This window comes from Sycon ciliatum, assembly GCF_964019385.1.
Source record: "Sycon ciliatum chromosome 5 unlocalized genomic scaffold, ocSycCili1.1 SUPER_5_unloc_1, whole genome shotgun sequence".
Lineage (NCBI taxonomy): Eukaryota > Metazoa > Porifera > Calcarea > Leucosolenida > Sycettidae > Sycon > Sycon ciliatum.
Genome location: NW_027044462.1, coordinates 750,165 through 768,205, shown reverse-complemented (window position 1 = coordinate 768,205; position 18,041 = coordinate 750,165). Strand labels below are relative to the sequence as shown.

Genomic DNA, 18,041 nt, shown 5'->3' with positions numbered 1-18,041 from the left:
TTCCCCACCACCACCACCACCCGCCATCCTTTGGCGACGCGTTTCAATGTCCTTTCAAAGTTTCCTTCATCCTTACTACTATGATAGTTATTGTCATCAGCTTTTTTGGATTCTGACATGCAAACGGCATACTCATTTACAGCAACTGTCAGTGCTCAACTAGCTGACTTGTCGGAGTGCTTCCGCTTTGCAGGCTGGAGCCTCATGGCGTTGTATCTTGGCAGCGTGCTGTTCAAATATTGCCAGAAGTGTACTAGCACCTGGAGCCAGTCCACGTCCCTGTTCACATTGCTGATGGATGTTCTCAGGTGCTTGAAGCACTTGTGGATGGACTCACCACCTTGTTCGCCCATCAGTCCAAGGGATACACCGAACTGACTGATGCAGTCCACAGTATGCGCCTCCAGCATGTGCATTTTAGGCGTTATAGTCTTGTTCTGGCGTAGACTGTCTTCTTTAGTGTTGCCATGAAGAGTTTAATGTTCGTAGAGAGTTGATGCAGCTTGTCAGGAGTGATCTTGTTGCACACTGCGAAGATTGCCATACAATCTTTGTATTGCGTGAAGAGTCTGCCGTACTTGTCTCGGAGTGCTGATGCTCTATCCGGCAGGTCTTCTTGTTGTGGTGTGTACTGGATGTCGGGTGAGTTGTCAGTGTTGAAGATGTTTGTCATTGTCTGTAGAGGAGCACTGGTTATTTCCTTGCATGTGGCTGGCTGCAGTGCTTTATGAATGTGGTTTCCCATGAAAGCCCCGGAGTGATATGCCTGTCTGTCTATTCTGTGTTTTTTTAAGCACAGGCTCGAAAGATTCGTGGCATGGCTGCATTGAATTCTGCGCTCAGCAAGAAAAGACGAGATAAAGGAAGAAGGAGATTTTAGCTATGCTGCCCACAGCTTGGCTTTGCAATCATTTGACATGCATTCTACCTCAAATGCATCTTGGAATAGTTCATGCATACACGACACACACGACAGACGCTCGCAACATGGGTGCTGCACGGCTGCATTCACTTGCTGCGAATAGACACAGCAGGAAAGAGAGGGGAGGGTGATAAAAAGGCAGGTGCCTCATTCTCTGCAAAGAAGGCCGGGGAAGCAAGCTCCAGAAGTGCGTCTCGACTGCAGTGGGTGGGATTAGCCCTAGACGCCGTTGAGCATGACGTCGACGGTTTCTTGGGCCTACCACCTTTTCTCCTATCCTCAGCACCTGAGCACACTTTACAAGGGCCAGGAGTGGTACTGCCATGTGGCTGCCACAGATAGAGAGTTGGTGTTCTAAAGTCACTAAAAGAAGAGGAGGATGCCCTGCTCAAGTACGATCTGCATGAATCACAAAATGTTGCAGGATGTACGTCTGGCGTGTCTGTTGTGTTGATGTTGAAATAATGCAGGAGCTCATCTGCGTGATCAGCCACTGCATGTGTAGTCGTCCTTGTCTTCTTGTCTTTCCGAAAGGGTGGTATAAAGAACCCACACACCCTGCACAGAGACTCTAGCACTGAATTGTGGGTTGCCATGGGGGCTGACAACGAGGGACCCTCGACGAGAATGTGTGGCCCTCGACGAAAAAAACTCAATTGGGTTGCAGAGGTAATATGATCGTGCACCAGGAAAAACTTGGAAAAGACGCTAGAAAACCTTACCTTGGGCAAGAAGCTAGCTGAAAGTATCCCCAGGAATAGGCACGATGCTATGAAAAGGAAGAATACGAAGGAAACGTTCGTCGAGGAAAAGAGCACTTTCATCAGGAGTGAAGCTTCGAAATTTTGGACATGAAGACGACTGCATTCAAGGAGTTTTATAAACCTGAATTCACCTGGAAGGCAGGCTTGGTTTGTCCTATATCCATCGAAGAAGCCATGTATTCAAGGTAATTTCGATGCAATTCAATTTCGAAATTTTGAATTTTCTTGAGTAACCTAGCTGCGCTAGCCGCAAAGGCGCGGATGACGTAGGTGCCGCTTTTTCGGAATCTGAACAGCCGTGTGCAGGTGCAGGGTGGTCGGAAGTCACACGCCGTAGGGTTACGTCACGCTACGTGAAACCTCAGCCCCGGGCAGCCGACCCGCGTGTGCTAACAGGGCCTGAACGTACAAAGAAGCTTGTTCTGTACGTTGGAAATGTCAGCCCGGGTTGCAGGGCAGAGTCAATAACAGCGTGGTGCAAGGCCCGCCAAGTTGACGTACTGAACTGTTCGATTTCAGAAAACACGTACCTGGGTTCTTGCCATGCTCGCGTAACCGTGGCAGCATCGGACGAGGACAAAGTTCTCGACTCCAAATTCTGGCCGGCCACCATCCAGCACACAGTGCGAAAGTGGCGCTTTGCTGATGCCCAAGGTAACAAGTCGTCTTCTACTTCGCGGCGAGGCAGTGATGATCAATCCTGAACTGTCATGCTAACAAACCAACATACACAACGATGCAGCAACAACGACTAAATCCCAACGCCCCTGTATTCACCCCACGATCGAAACTAGCCCACCCGCTCTACCCCGCTCAGCCCTCCTCTGGCCGACCCGCACACATTGCATGTCCAGCGCTTAATCCATCAGCGTTCCCTTTTTTCCCTAAATCCCAGCGTGATTTAACCCTAGTATCTCTGAATTGTCGCTCTGTTGTCAACAAGTTGTCTGAGCTCTGCGTTATTGCCGAATATGCTAAGCCTGACATAATCTGCCTAACAGAGACGTGGCTCTGTCCCTCGAACCCGCTCTCACTGTCAGGCTATATCTGCATCCGCAGAGATCGACCTCCGGAAGACAATCGGTCAGCACATTGTAGCCGTGGGTATGGGGGTGTTGCCGTACTTGTCCGTTCGGACTCCTTTCCGTACGTCTCCCCTCGTGCCGACCTTCAACGCCCTGGCTGCGAGTCTGTGTGGCTTGAACTTGGCTCCCCCTCTACTCAATCTCAGAATCCCATCTTACTATGCTGCATGTATCGACCACCCTCACAGAGCACAATGCAATTGTCGTACTTTTGTGACATGTTTGTTGAGGCATTACAGTCAGTCTGTTTAGATTCTTATGATCTGTTAGTGACTGGCGATTTCAACGCCCACAACTCAAGCTGGTGTCCCACCGATTCTACCTCGAAGGCTGGTGATCTCCTTAGCACAGTATTTGCTGCTCTTGGGCTCCACCAGATGGTTGACTTCCCCACTCATTCCTCGCCTAATGGCTCTCTTTCGTGTCTGGACTTGGTGATCACCAACCAACCACGCCTCGGGCGCTCAATTGATCAAGAACCTCCCTTGGGTATGCCAGTAGAAGGTAACGAGCGGGTTCTGGGCCAGGGGGCGCCCGGGTCCCAAAAAATGGGGTATTATTGAAAAATGGGGTACTAATAGTACCCCATTTTTGCGGTGAAAATTATTTTTGGCCCGGTTTTTTTGCGGATAAAAATAAGTGCCAGGGGGTGCCCCTACCTCAAAAAAAAGGGGGTATTATTGAAAATATGTATTGGGGTGTTATGCTCTACCCTAAACAATAAGGTAATATGGTGTCATGATTTGGAATTCTGCATGTATCATTAATTTTGATTTTTAGGGGTGGGTAATATGTCCTGCCCTACATCATAATATTGCATTCCGATGTCTAAAATATTACTATTTCAAATGTCAATGTTATCTCACTTTTTCCAATTTTATATTAATCAGAACTCATAGTTTTGCAGTATTTTGACTTGTAATTTCAATTTTTCGGATCATTTTCCGGACGAAATTTCAGAGTGACCTTTGTCAAGTGCGCTTGTTACTCGCCTTGAACGCCCGTGGCTGTGGCGTTGGTCTGGAAGTGATCACACTTGTGTTGATACTGCGCTCAAGAACACGCTGACCGTGTTGTAGGCCTACGAACCGGGACTTTCCCTGACCATGTAGGACGAAGACCAGGCAAATGATGATGAAATCACATTCTTTATGACGTAAGAAATCTCTCATGCAGTTCACGCGACAAGTGCGTGCAGCCAGTGCTGCTCGCGTGCCAGTCAACACAAAGGGACCAATCTAGCCGCTTTTGTTGAGCATCGACAAGAAAACTAGGGACTTTTACTGTTGGACTATGTTCGGGATTGCAGGAGGTAAGTGTGAAAGACGAATAACTCTCCATGCTGTACGGGGCATATTTCAACGGCTTGCTGCCATTGCAACACTCCTAGGACAGTTTGTGGGGGTTCTCAGCAGATAAAGCAGGAAATGCAGCTCATCTCACCTCTGCCATCATGGTCTGTTCCGAGTAGCGTTCCAGACACGTTCGCGATCGATGGCTGCGTATCGTGATGCAGGAAGCGTCATCCTACGTCACAGAGCACGCGATCTCACCGTGCATCTTGCAATAAAATTCAAAAACTGCGCTCAGGCCTTCAGTCACTTTTGCATCAACAGTCGCACAAAAAATTATTGGTGGCGCAAGGAGAAGCTTGTCGTTTGGAGTGACAAGTGATCACCGCTGCTTTTCCTTGTCAGAGTCAACACTACACTTTGTTCTGCGGCCTTGGGAGTAGTGTTGGAGTAGAAATTGCTGAGGAGACGTCGCGGAGGGGCGAGCTTTCCTGCGCAGGTATGACTTTGGCCGTATTTCCGCATGGTCGAGTGGAAAAATTCAAAAAAGTTTATTTCAAGAAAACCCCAAAAGGAAGATGGGGGACATGTCCTCAGCGCTAGAAGAGGTGTTCTACTATCTGCCGGTGTATAGTTCTGGCCAATTGAGGACGTAGCTGGCTGTTTTGCCAGCGCTTGTAAATTGGCTATTTTCAAGACGATCATTTGTGGCGTCAGGGGGTGATGGACCTCGTCTTCTGGGATGCTGGCGTGGCTAAGCGGTACTGCTCCAGGAACTCTTCTAAGGCGAGGCAATGTTGGCTTGATGGAGTTTTGTTCATAGCTTGTTCGTATACGCTGTGGCATGACTCGTTTCTAGACCCATAAAATAATGTGATATTTCGGCCATTTTTGAGGGGTATGCAAATTTCAAGGTTCCCTTCAGAAACTTTTTCAAGGGATTTGCCCAATCGATCCACACCCCAAAGGGAACCTACCTGCAAATTTTGAGCGAAATCGGAGAGATCCACTTGCACACATACTTTGGTATTCTCAGACATGCTCTCTTAATTGTTTCCAGCGGGAGATGAGTGGATTGGTTAATTGAAAAACAACACGTTATTCCGAATTCAACTATTACGAAAACCCTATAAGAATAGGTCCTCGGTACCTTGTCAAGCCATTGTGTGGTTGTCCGCCACCACCCCTGCTCAGGATGGAACCCCTTCGGAAGAAACCTCGTCAGTCTTTTGATGTAGTGAGATCATCTGATCTATTGCAATTCTTTAGTTATTGTCCTGATCAAGAGTTTGCAGATGTACTAAAGTTTTTCTCTCATGTTCTACCGTCGCTGGAGCTGCTTCTTGAAGAGAATATTGAGCAATGGGGTCAGTACAAGTGTTCTTTGGTAGTTCAGGTGGTGATGCAGAAGCTGAATCCTGCTACAGGACAAATGGTTTCCAACACATTCTTCTTCCGATCGAGTACAACGCTGGTGCTCAACACCATGGAGCTGAGGGACCTTCTCAGTACGATGATAGCTCAGATCAACGCTCGTCTTGATGATTTCGTTCGTCATGGATCAGGTTGGGTAGTTGAACGGATTTCCTGTTTACACATCGAAATGTCACGCTACTGTGTACTTGGAGGAAGTTCGTACATCCCCTTGCCACCGGAGTTGAAGTCGAAGAAGGCCATTGTTAACGTGCAGAACACTGACAACAAGTGTTTACTGTAAGTATAGCAGTGGGGTTTCAGTGTGGTGATATGGTGTATGGATTGAACTGTATGTTCTGTCCATGTCTTATATCATCCGTACTTTAGATGGTCAATACTGGCTGCTAAATTTTCGGCAGACAAGTCTCATCCATGTCGTCAACCGTCGTACGTAGAACATGCGGATACTGTGGATGTGAGCGGCATCGAGTTTCCAGCAAAACTGGAAGACATACCAGTCATCGAAAGACTGAACGACGGTCTTTACATCAACGTCTTCGGATATGAAGAGAAAGTCATATATCCGTTAAGAATTTCTCAGCAACCGCAGACCGCCATCAATGTATTGCTCATTCAAGACGAACGCAATGACGTGGAGGTGCAGCACTGGGTGTGGATAAAGTCATTCAGTCGTCTTGTTGCTACTGGAGCACGTCGAGCACATTTCGTCTGCTTCAGATGTCTCTCAACACACGTCACGGAGAAGGCATTGAATAATCATATGATGTACTGCAGTGAACATCCTGAAGCTACGGTGGAGATGCCAAAGGCTGGCGATAGAGTGATGTTCAGGAATGTGAACAAGCAGCTTCAAGCCCCATTTGTAAGTAGAACACTTAATCAAGGTGAACACACTGTGGTCTGTTTTTTTTTCTTTCTTTCCTGCACATGTTTCTTGACTCTGATTGTTCACCTTTCTGCTGTTTTACTCGGTGTTGTCTCTGCAGCTATTCCTAATTCTCTATCTGTCTTTTCTGCTGTTTTACTCGGTGTTGTCCCTGCTGCTATTCCTACTTCTCTCTCTCTCTCTCAAATGCAGGTGATCTATGCCGATTGTGAGGCCTTCATAGAACCTCTGTCCGCTGTCAATAAAATCGGTCATTCGACATTCCAAAAGAACGAGCATGTAGCCTGCTCCTGTTCGTACATTGTAGTACGATCTGATGGCGTCGTCACGAACCGTTTCTTCTACCGTGGAGAAGATTCTATGTTCCGTTTTCTGCTGTCACTTGAGCAAGAGGAGGAGATTATCCGTGATGAGCTTCTAGCATGTAATGCTGGTCAAATGATCATTTCAGAAAGTCAGCAACGTGAATTTGAAACGGTAGTCTCCTGTTGGATCTGTGGTGAAGCGTTGGGTAGCGATCGTGTACGTGACCACTGTCACATCACCGGTGTTTACCGTGGTGCAGCACACAACCATTGTAACCTGAACATGCGGATTGAGCCATTAAAGATCAAGATTCCTGTGATCTTTCATAACTTGAAGGGATACGATTCTCATCACATCATATCTGCCATTGGGAGAACGTCCATTGATGAGATTACGTATGTGAACGAGAAAGGACAAGAACGGGTACGTTACATATGCGTGGTGTGTGTGTGTGTGTGTGTGTGTGTGTGCGTGTGTGTGCGTGTGCGTGGATCATGATGTTTTTCTAAGAAGGAAGATCATTACTATGTTGGTACTCATATTCACGTTTATATGATTGATATTCATCTTTACAGCTGCACCTTAAAACTGTGTCTCCTCTTTTTCTTTCTTCTTCTCAGACCAAGCGTCTCCTTGCTATCAACGTGATTCCCATCAACAGTGAAAAATATGTCACATTCGGATGGAGACAGTTCCAGTTCATCGACAGCCTGGCATTCTTGAACACCTCCCTAGACCGGTTGGTTTCGGCTACACCACCAGATGCATTCGCCCTTCTATCCGCACGATTTCCAGACGAGGATGAACGCAAACTGTTGACACGAAAGGGTGTCTACCCGTATGAATATATGGGGTCGTACGACCAATTCGAAGAAACGCGTCTACCACCCAAGGATGCATTCCACTCAACGCTAACGAACACGGTGAGTAGTGTGACAGATATAGTAGATCTTTCTCTCTTTCTTTTTTTCACCATCTTACTTCGAAGTACTAAAATAAGCCAAAATGTATTTGGACGCTTCCTGCAGCTTCATACTAAATAATTGATTGTGTGGGCGAACTACTAAAATAAGTTCGTTGATTTGTTTTTCTTTTTGGTGTACATTTTCTATTCCCTAGGGTATCAGTGATGAAGACTATGCCTATGCGCAAACAGTATGGACTGCGTTTGACTGTGAAGATCTAGGAGACTATCACGACCTCTACCTGGAGACTGATGTGCTGCTGTTGGCTGACGTTTTCGAAAACTTCAGAAGAACTGCTCACGCAACCTATGGATTGGATCCCGCTAATTACCTCACCTTACCGGGATTTGCCTGGGATTCGCTGCTGAAAATGACGAAGGTGTCCCTTCATCTCATTTCCGACATTGACATGTTCAACTTCATTGAGCATGGCAAAAGAGGTGGCATAAGCATGGTGTCCGCTAGACACGCCACCGCCAACAACAGATATCTATCGGAGTACAATCCAGACGAGCCGTCAAGCTTCATCCAATATTTAGATGCGAACAATCTATATGGATGGGCCATGTCTCAACCCTTGCCCGTGTCGGACTTCTGCTTTGAAGCAGTGACGGATGACCTTCTGGAGACGGTACTCGATCATCCAATGGACTCTTCGACGGGATACATGGTGGAGTGCGATTTAAGGATTCCAGATGGTGTGCATGACATGATGAATGATTATCCGTTGGCTCCTGAGCAGATGAAGGTGACACGAGATATGCTTTCTCCATATCAGACCCACATGGCAGAGAAACTAATGGTAAGTCATGGTCTATCCGGTGGATATGCTTGTATTAATCTTCTAAGGTTTGTGTATATCTATACTGTACTCTTGTAGGTGACCGGGTTGGAAGCGAAGAAACTGGTACCAAATCTACTGGTGAAAGAGCACTATGTTCTGCACTACAGAAACTTGCAGCAGTACGTGTCCTTGGGCGTGGAAATTACAGATGTGCATCGTGTGCTCTCCTTCACACAACACCCGTGGATGAAGCCATACATCGACACTAATACTGACCTGAGAAAGCTATCAACTTCTGATTTCGAGAAAGACTTCTATAAGGTGGGTACTCCACATCATGTGTGTGTGTGTGTGTGTGTGTGTGTGTATTTAGCGATGGTGTGGGATCTAGTATGTACTGGAAGTGTGAATGACCTGAAGATAACAGTTTTCTTATTGTTGTTTTTCTTGTCTTTTCTTTGTATGCCTGTTTATCGTAGTTGATGAACAATGCTGTATATGGCAAGACCATGGAAAACGTTCGAAACAGAGTAAACATCAAGCTCATTCGTGAACAGGATGAAAAACCACGTCTCCAGAAAAGCATCAACAAACCTTCGTACATCCGCAGTGTAACCTTTGAGAACGATCTGATAGCAATCGAGTTTGCCAGGACAAAGGTGACTCTCAATAAACCCATTTATGTGGGTACAGCCATCCTCGATCTGTCGAAGCACTTGATGTATTCCTTTTACTATGAAGTTCTCCTACCCCGCTATGGACAAAATGCACGTTTGCTCTACACTGATACTGATAGTCTGATCGTACATATTCAAACGGATGATCTGTACACGGATATGTCAAACAACATAACAGCCTATGACACATCCAACTATTCACCATCCCACCACCTGTACAGCACGGTCAACAAGAAGGTGGTAGGGAAGTTCAAGGACGAACTAGGTGGCAAACCCATCAAGGAGTTCATTGGTTTGCGGAGCAAGATGTACGCATACCGCTGTGAAGACAACGACGACAATGGCAAGCGTGCCAAAGGTGTGCAGAGAAGCGTGTTGAAAAACACCATAACCGTCGATGATTATCGAACATGTCTCGTCGAGGAGTCTCAGCTGAAGAGAACAATGAATGTTCTTCGAAGTCGACGACATTGCATTCACGGAGAGGACCTACACAAGATTGCCCTCAGTGGATTCGACAGTAAGCGCTACATTCTGGAGGATGGTATCAACACCCTGGCATTCGGACACAAGGATATTCCAAAGCACTGATGGATTTCCACACATACTAGAGCATATGTCATATCTTCTCATGAAATACATTGTAAATACTATGCGATTCATAATATTCACGTTAATCCAAAGCATGAGCTACATTGTACATATGAAATGCTAATTCTTTTTGAGATCATTCACATCCTTCTTTGTTAACCAGGTATGGAATTTTTCGTCTTGATAACCCTTCCATTTGACGAGCCGACTGTTCTTGTTGTATTTCAACACCTTATCGAATCTCAATCCTGTGTGTCTGGCATGTTGTAGCTCAGCTCCATAGAACTGTCCTTGAATGACTTCTCCCATCAGGTCTTGAACACGATAGGTGTGGGGTACAGTGGGTAGGACATCGTTTATCATGAACACTTCCTCTGTCCAGTTGGGCGTGTACCCTTTCTCGAAATGACGTTTAGCCACAGCCAAACGCACATCATCGCCCACTTTGAATTTAGCTGGTGATTGCTTCGAGTGTACGTCTGCATCTTTTGGTTTTCCATCAAGAGAAGCTTTCGTGGGACTCACGCCGATACTGCGATGTTTCGAGCTGTTGTACTTGGCCATAAGCTGAGGAAGGACGTCAAGATACTGTGTCGTAGCTTTCTCCGTGAAATGGCGCCACATTCTGCCTTTCAGTGTTCTATTGAAGCGTTCCACCACCACGGCTTTTCCTTCGTTGTGGGTGCTGTACATGATGATGTTGTGATCCTTGACCCATTGCTTCATTGTTGCATTGTAGAACTCCTTGCCTTCGTCTACCCATAGTTTTTGTGGTACCCTGTTCGATGTTTTCAGGATCAGGTCGAATGCATCCCTGACAGCAGAGCCAGTTTTGGTTTTCAGGGGTACTGCCCAGGCATAGCGACTGTACAGATCGATGACGGTCAGCAGGAATTTGTAGTTCTTGTTGCTTCGGGCAAACCGTTGCATATCCACTAGATCGGCACTCCAGATGTGATCCACAGACCTGCTCTTCACCTTGCGTCTTTTGAAATGCACTCGTCTGGGTTTGTGCAATTCGTTAGCCAGTTGCGTGTGGAATGGTGTGGGCTGCGACTTCTTCTTCTGTCTTCCATCATGAAGTGCTTTTTGCACTTTCGTATCCCACAAGGCTCCACCACCTCGCAAGGCACCTAAACTGAGAACCAGTTGATCGTTTTCCAGCTTTTCATCCTCATCGAAGACTCTTCGGAAAATTCGAAGTGCTTCATCCAGACCATATTTGGAAAATAGCTTTCCCATCAATATGGCATACCATCCACATACTGCTGTGCTTCTGTCTTGAACGGCTTGGGTGTTGGTGATGATCTTACAGTCTGCATAGGCTTCTTTAAAGAAATCGCACAGTGCAGGTTCAGTGTAATCTTGCTCCATAGTGTATAGACTGCGTCCGAAACTGTCAAAAACCAGGATCACGTTTTGCTCGCGACACACGGTCAACCAATGATGTCCACCTTCCGGTGCATCGTACACCGGTAGAACGTTGTCGGTGTTGACGATACAAAAGTCTCCATTGTTCAAGGGTGGTAAGAGGTCGTAACTTGTACACCCCACGAACCCTCCAACACCATTCAATCTTCCTTTGATGTCGGCACTGCTGAGAGGGTAGTCCATTCTTGATCATAGCCTGAAAATTTTCGCGCGCGTGATCACATTGAACGTCCACTCAGGATATCCTTGATGATACGAGTGATCCTGCTTTAATCCTTCAGAACCTCTTGAATGAATGATGCATCGTCCACCATCACCTTTTGTGCTCTGATCATGAAATGCTCGGGATGGATCAATTTTGCTTCAGTTGTTCTACCATACGTAGAAGTCATATCGTTGAGATCTTGAAACTTGAGCTGCGATCCTGGTACAGCTAGCACTAGGGTGGCTAGTTCATGAATCTTTCGTTCTGATCGAAGGAATCCATCGACATGTTTGTGGATTCCCACCGCACCCGCTATGGTTGCAAACGGGTACCTGGACATGTAGATGCGATTCGTCTCGTTGACCAGAGTAGTGTAGTCGTTCATCGTCTGCGTCTTCAGGGCATCCGCAGCCGCTTCCACCCGACTCCTGAACCTCAGTCGATCTTCATCGTAGAGTTGCAGCAGTTGTGATCGGCTTGTGAAATAGTTGCTCTTCAAAAAGGTTGCCGGTATATTTGTATGTCGGAGGAAACTGTCCAGGATTTGTAGGATCCATCGGTCAAATTCGTGGTCTTGTAATAGATTGAAAGGCACTGATGTTAAAGGTGCCTTTCTCTTCTTCCTGACATCTGCAACGGAATCGCGAACTTGATCGGTAGTGGAATCATAGTTGAGTATGTTGGATGCAATCACATTTCTCACAGACGGGTAGCTGATGTGATCGGGATTGTTTTTGAAGTGGGTGTCATATAGACGCTTTACTCGCGGATCAGCTTGCAGTTCCAACAGGGTGGAGGTGCTCAAACTGTGATCTGGCACTTGGGAAAGAACTTTCTTGACGCTTTTCAAGTAGGTATTGTAGTTATTACCTCCTTTTTGCCGCATGAGTGGTGGTATACCGAGAACTTCCCACGAATTTACTCTCTTCTTGAGGATGTGTTGAGGATGTTTCGACATAAACTGCAAGGTTTGCAACCTTTTACGCTTGGGTATCGAGAAGGATCCCTTTCTGGACCCCACCCTCTGTATACTGCTCGGTAGCCCATTTGAGAATTTCACCGTAAGATGCTCCATTCTTATTCATTATTGGAATTTTTTTCAATGTTTCGGCTAACTTTTCGGCTAACTTTTCGGCTAACTTTTCGGCTAACTTTTCGGCTAAACACGCACATCAACGAGGTTTTTATTCAAAAGTCACCTTTAATGCAGTGTCTTCGCAATACGTGTAGTACTGATTAGAAGAGCAATCAATGGTTAGGATAGGTCTGCGACACACCGCCAATAACTTCTCATACAATCTAAAGATAATGGATGACTTCGTGCACAGACCACCAAACAGAGTATTGAGATAACGCTTGATATTGCTTTTATCAGTGAAGCGAAATAGATGCGTAAAGTTTGCATTGATCTTCATGTCCTTAATGTTATCAAAGCTCTGAGAGAGAAAGAACACGTTCAACTTATGATGATGACTGTACATGGTGAAGAACTTGTAGAGACACTCTCTTTGGCTGCCGTGCTTCAAACCCATCACTCTGATGTCATCAATGATCACATAGGTGTTAGGCTGGAGATCCATGTATTCGATACACTCGGGCATGGTGCTGTAATGCTTGAAGGATTTGAGGCTTGGGAGACGATACTGATCGGCCGGCGTGTTGGAGATGACGACTATACGCTCAGGTTGCACACGTTTCAGGAGCTTGATGAGAAAGTAGGATTTACCCATGTTGCTCTGTCCCAGAAACAATACGTTTTGACCCCAGGATTTCAGAGCAGGAATGATTTCCGTGAACCAATCCTTAGACTCGAACTGAAGACCAGGAATGTGCAGCCCGTGTCGAGCAGTGGCCGTGGTCGGAACATCGTCGTTCCTTACGGGACTAGTCTTTTTCTTCCTCCCGATTTCCTGTCCAAGGAGCGAGATAAAGTCCATGATCAGATGTTGTAGGATGGACCGATGTGAGCGGAACTCATAGAAGACGGTCCTGCACTGTTAATGTTCTGTCGAATTTTTTGAGCAAATGGAGTTTCAGGACGGGTTAGGGATCTACGAGGTGCAGACAGGAACGATGAAGCTTCGTCGAGGGCACGATGTCCTAGTTTTTTGAACAAGGCCCTTCCTTGTTTCTTTATTCCTCGTGCCCTGCGGCCTTTGGAGCGAACTTGACGAGCTGGCTTCTTGGTTTTTCGAGATGCTCGTTGACGAATCTTCTTCGGTGCATGCCGACGACGACGACTTTTAGTGCGCTTCATGGCACCTGCTGAGCTTCCCTTCCTTACTCCTCTGCCGAATATTTTATCCATTACGTTGTCACCCAGTGATGCCATGGTACCCATGGCCAAGGGAGCAGCCAGGTTCGTCAGGAGTGGTATGGCCTTGGCGGCTAATCCTGGTGGAATGGCTAGACCTCCTCGGTGCATGGCAGGGTTGTAAGCTGTTTTCATTTGCGCTTCCACAATGTCTCCGGACTCTCCTCTCCCCAAAAGCATGGGAAGAAGTGTCATTCCTGCCATGGCAGCCAGGGGTCCAAGTCCACCGCGTTGCATTGCATCTTGTTTTGTCGTGGGTTCCGCCATCTGCTTTTCCATCTCATCCGGTCCAGCACCGATTAGGTTTTTCCAGAAGCTCTTTTTCCAGAAGAATCCACCGTGTTGTCGACTCGATGTTTTCAAATCACCACCGTAGACACGATGTCTGGTCTCCAGGTCACCACCTTCCATGATGCCCTTTTACTACTAGGTCGGAATTAATTCATACAACTTCGGCTTTGATACCTTCATCTTTGCTCATGGTGTACAAGTACTTGTCCATGCAGAGAAGGTTGACTTTGATCGAGGCGCCATTTTCGCTAGGTCTCCTCACGGGGGCGTTTGTCACGTCGCTAAATTGATAGTCGATGGACAGATTTCCTCTCGATCTTGGATTGTCTGTGGTCCGATCCAGATTCAAGTTGATAGGCACCATAAAGTAGTGATTGCAGTAATCTGCAGCGGTGATGGGGATTTGCGTTCCATACGTCTTGCCGAAAAAGTCTTGAACCAGATTGTAGCCACGCAGGTAGGAGGATTTGTTGTAATCGTAGAAGTATTGCCCTTCAGTATTACGACTCACATCCCACTGGAACTTGAGCGGGTTGTCAAAGAGCGTCTGGTCGTTGACAGTGACACGAAGTTGACTGAGATTTGCATGAATCATGGCCAGTCTGTTCGAAGAATGCGATGCTTGACCTCCAGCCAATGCTGGCTGTGTACCATGAGTCAAATCTGTGAAGAACAGGATCATCCTGCGTGGAATGTCCGCATTGTGAAGCAGTTCCAGTGTACCAGCATCATCTGAAATGCTCTTTTGTATGAGACGAGGGCACCACGTGTGGAAATAGAGTTGTTTGGGAAGGCGTACACGATCGGTGAGATTGGGTTCCATGCGATAGGTAGTGTACACAAAGTCCAATTGGAGTAGATCGATCTCAATATCACCGACGCTCAGAGCACTGTTGGCACCACCGCCTTGATCGCTAAGCATGATGTATCTGGAAAGCTCGGATTGTGGCAGATCAAAGCGAAGCTTCACCTGTGTACCCGGGGGTAACCAAGCATCGTCCTGATTGAAAAACGGTAGGAAGGGTCTCAGCTTGTACTGAAACCGTCCAACAGCTGCACGAAGTGCATTTTCCTGAACCGTGTTGGAGAAGCCTTCGTTGGTGACAAGCTCGACGGTGGGTGCACGCTTGGGTGTGAAATTAGCGGCGAAATCCGGTGCTTGTGCTGCATTAGCGTTTGCAGCGTTTGTTTCGAAGGCATAGCCATGCTTACGCTTCACACAAAGTTGATAGGGCGTTAAATCCACACCTCTCAATGCTCTTTGCGGATCCAGTTTCTGTAGACCGTAGAGATCCGAGTCCACGTACTGAAGGCGTTCGCTGCTGCTTTCCATTAGACTGAGGATATGCTGAACCATTTGCATGTCGGCAACTTTACTCGATTGCGTGACCTCTGTTCCGTTGATCTCCACTCGAATGTTCTTGAACCACGAAAAGGCTGGTGACGTGGTGCACACCCATCGCGTGTAGTCTCCAGGCTGGTTATTGAGATTGTTTTTGACACTATAGCGCATTTTCACGATGAAATAGCTCTCCCCCAGAGCAATGAAATTCGGCGACGAGATGTCTAGTTCATTGTTCAGGGATGGTGGTGATCGATCTGCTGTGGAAAAGAGTCGTACTCCGCGTCTACCCTCAAGCAACGAGAGTTTCTTCTCCGTCCTGTCGAGGATGTTCTTCTGAACGATCTTCGTGTTGGTCAGGAGTCCCGTGAAGGACTCCGGAGCTTGTGGTGAGTATATCTCCTGTGCCATTCTTGTTAGTCACATTATAATAGGGGTGAATTTTTTTCAAAGATCCAATATCCAGTGTCTTGCGAAAGTCGTTCATCATCGATATCAATCGTTGATGCTCCTCGTTAGTGAGCTTCCCATCTTCAAGAGTAATGCCCAATTCCAACATGAACGAGTCTTCAGCTCTCTCCATCTGCTGCAGTTGTTCAATACACTTGACAAGCTGACGTTTGGTGTCGAGAACGTGTTTACCAATGCATGCCATGATCACACCGATGATCGTGCTACTGATGGCGATGATTCGAATGCGATGTTCTCCAGATACAACACCACTCCCTTGAAGGATATTGAGAATGGTTTGAATGAGTATGAGAAAGGACAATATTGCAGTGTTGTAAATCACGTACTTCTCCCGGCAACGCACCTTTTCGCTCTCCAATTTCTTTCGTTTTGCTATATCCTCCACCATATCACGCACGTGACGGACACGAACATCTGGAAGATCCATCTAAGTCGTGTTGGTGATCCGAAGATCAAGGTAGACGGGATATCCGGAAGTAATGTGTTCACCGGTGTTGAATTTCAACCAGAACGAAATGCTAGTCACGTTTTCGTGTGGAAGCAGCAGTCGTTTGTCTTCTTTCCCGAACACGTAGTTATTCAAACCGTTGAGGGTTTGAATAAGAAAAGTCTTCAGCACCCTCGAATCAGTATTGTCTTCGTACTCCACAGCAGGTCCAATGAGGTCGGTGTAGAGCAGGACAAGTCTTCTGCCTTTCGTCAGATCCACAGCGAACGGGAACGTGTGAGATCCCTCGATCGTGTATGGCTTGAGAATAGTGCCCACACCCAGCACCAATGCGGGTGAGTCCTTCTTCAACAAGCACCGTTTATTCCTGGGTACCGAGACACTTATGCGGCTGGTGTGACGAGAGTAGGAAAACACAATGTCTCCGTGTCCTGCTCGTTTCAGAGTGGCATTGATAATAGACGCCAAATCGTCTACATCGCTGTATGTTCCAGTCTTGATGGAAAGTCTATCCTCTTCTTCTTCTTCTTCTACACCATGTACCACATAGAGTTTGTTCGTTGCCTCGTCTATGTTCTCAAAGTGTACTTCAAACTGAGCCGATTCAACATGCAGGACTTTATCACGCGTATCGAGCTCCTTCACATTTAGAGTAAAGTTCGGTTTGTGCAATCCCCTGCTCACGCCCGACGTGTTGTTCGCCACTGTCAATATCACAGACATTCTGGTGTTGTGATGACACTCACTATAGATAGGTTTTATTTTTCATTTTCATCTCAAGAATGTCGTGTAGCATGTGTGCTATATATTATGTACAATCAAAGTAGCACTTTCATATATCGTAGTGTGCCATGAGTTCTGTGTGGATGCGCTGGATTGTATGAGAAGATAAACTCTCTGCAAAGTGCAAATGACAGAACAACTTTGATGAAGTGCCGTTGAAGAATTGAGTACCACCAATGCTATAATTGCAATCTTCGATTCCATTGGTCCTGGAAAATGGGACAGTGTCTAAGTTGGAATGTATCAAAATGGAGTTTACGTATAGAGTGAATAGGCCTTCTGAATTCCGAGCGTAACTTATGACACACTTTGTACCCAAGAGATCCGTCATGCTCGACACAGGTTTATCCAAAGCCGCCGATAATTGGTTCGCTAAAGACGAAACGGGTATGTTGAATGATGAATGGCCGGGACGCGTGAAGTAGTTGCCACTTATGTGGGTGGCAGTGAACAACACGTACAAACTATCCAAGCTGAAATTTCCGACAGTATCGATATCGAATGCCTTCAATGACATGTTTCTAGGGTCAGGTGCGTCCACTTGAATTACTTGGAACATTGCAAAAGACATGTTGTCGTGAAACAGATTGACGAATCGTTCTCTAATGGAAACTTGGCTGGGTTGTGTAATGTTGAGGTAGAAGTGATCGTCTCGGAACATGTCGATGCTGTTCACGTTGATTCTCTTGTCCTTCATGTCAACGATATTTCCCCCTCTGTATCTGTTTCTGCTCACCCTGTTGACGGATTCAAATCTGCTAGGATGAGAGTATATGTAGAGGTAGGCGTTTCTCCGAATGAGAGGTAGTAGATGAAACGGATCGGATAGGTTCTGATTTGATTGCGGACCCATGGGGCCTCTGGTTCCTGGAGGACCTATGGGGCCGATGATTCCTTGGAGACCCACGGGACCTCTGTTTCCTGGAGGACCGGTTGGACCGATGGTTCCTTGGGACCCATGGTACCTGTGGTTCCTTGATCACCTTGCACACCACGTTCACCTTGTCGGCCGTCTTGCCCATCTTCTCCTCTAGGTCCAATCTCACC

The 18,041-nt window shown here is 46.7% G+C and overlaps 3 protein-coding genes across 4 annotated transcripts in view; 1 reads left to right on the top strand and 2 right to left on the bottom strand.

The window, feature by feature from the left end:
- The window catches only part of LOC135830333 (angiopoietin-related protein 7-like), a 175,954-nt gene that overhangs the window by 96,302 nt on the left and 61,611 nt on the right, over positions 1 to 18,041 (bottom strand). The window lies entirely within an intron of this gene.
- LOC135830332 (angiopoietin-related protein 7-like) overlaps positions 1 to 18,041 on the bottom strand; it is a 78,884-nt gene that overhangs the window by 16,117 nt on the left and 44,726 nt on the right. The window lies entirely within an intron of this gene.
- LOC135830305 (uncharacterized) lies at positions 5,259 to 9,709 on the top strand. Its single transcript, XM_065342569.1, has 6 exons — positions 5,259 to 5,776; positions 5,867 to 6,362; positions 6,774 to 7,115; positions 7,313 to 7,615; positions 7,812 to 8,459; positions 8,921 to 9,709. The coding sequence occupies exons 1-6, from the start codon at positions 5,259 to 5,261 to the stop codon at positions 9,707 to 9,709; spliced, it is 3,096 nt and encodes a 1,031-aa protein (XP_065198641.1).

What these genes read in the sequence shown, in the direction of transcription:
- LOC135830305 (XM_065342569.1), top strand. Translation starts at nt 5,259, where the DNA reads ATGGAACCCCTTCGGAAGAAACCTCGTCAGTCTTTTGATGTAGTGAGA. An exon ending in ACTGACAACAAGTGTTTACT is followed by an intron (nt 5,777 to 5,866) that starts GTAAGTATAGCA and finishes TCCGTACTTTAG; the next exon opens with ATGGTCAATACTGGCTGCTA. An exon ending in ACATGGCAGAGAAACTAATG is followed by an intron (nt 8,460 to 8,920) that starts GTAAGTCATGGT and finishes TGTTTATCGTAG; the next exon opens with TTGATGAACAATGCTGTATA.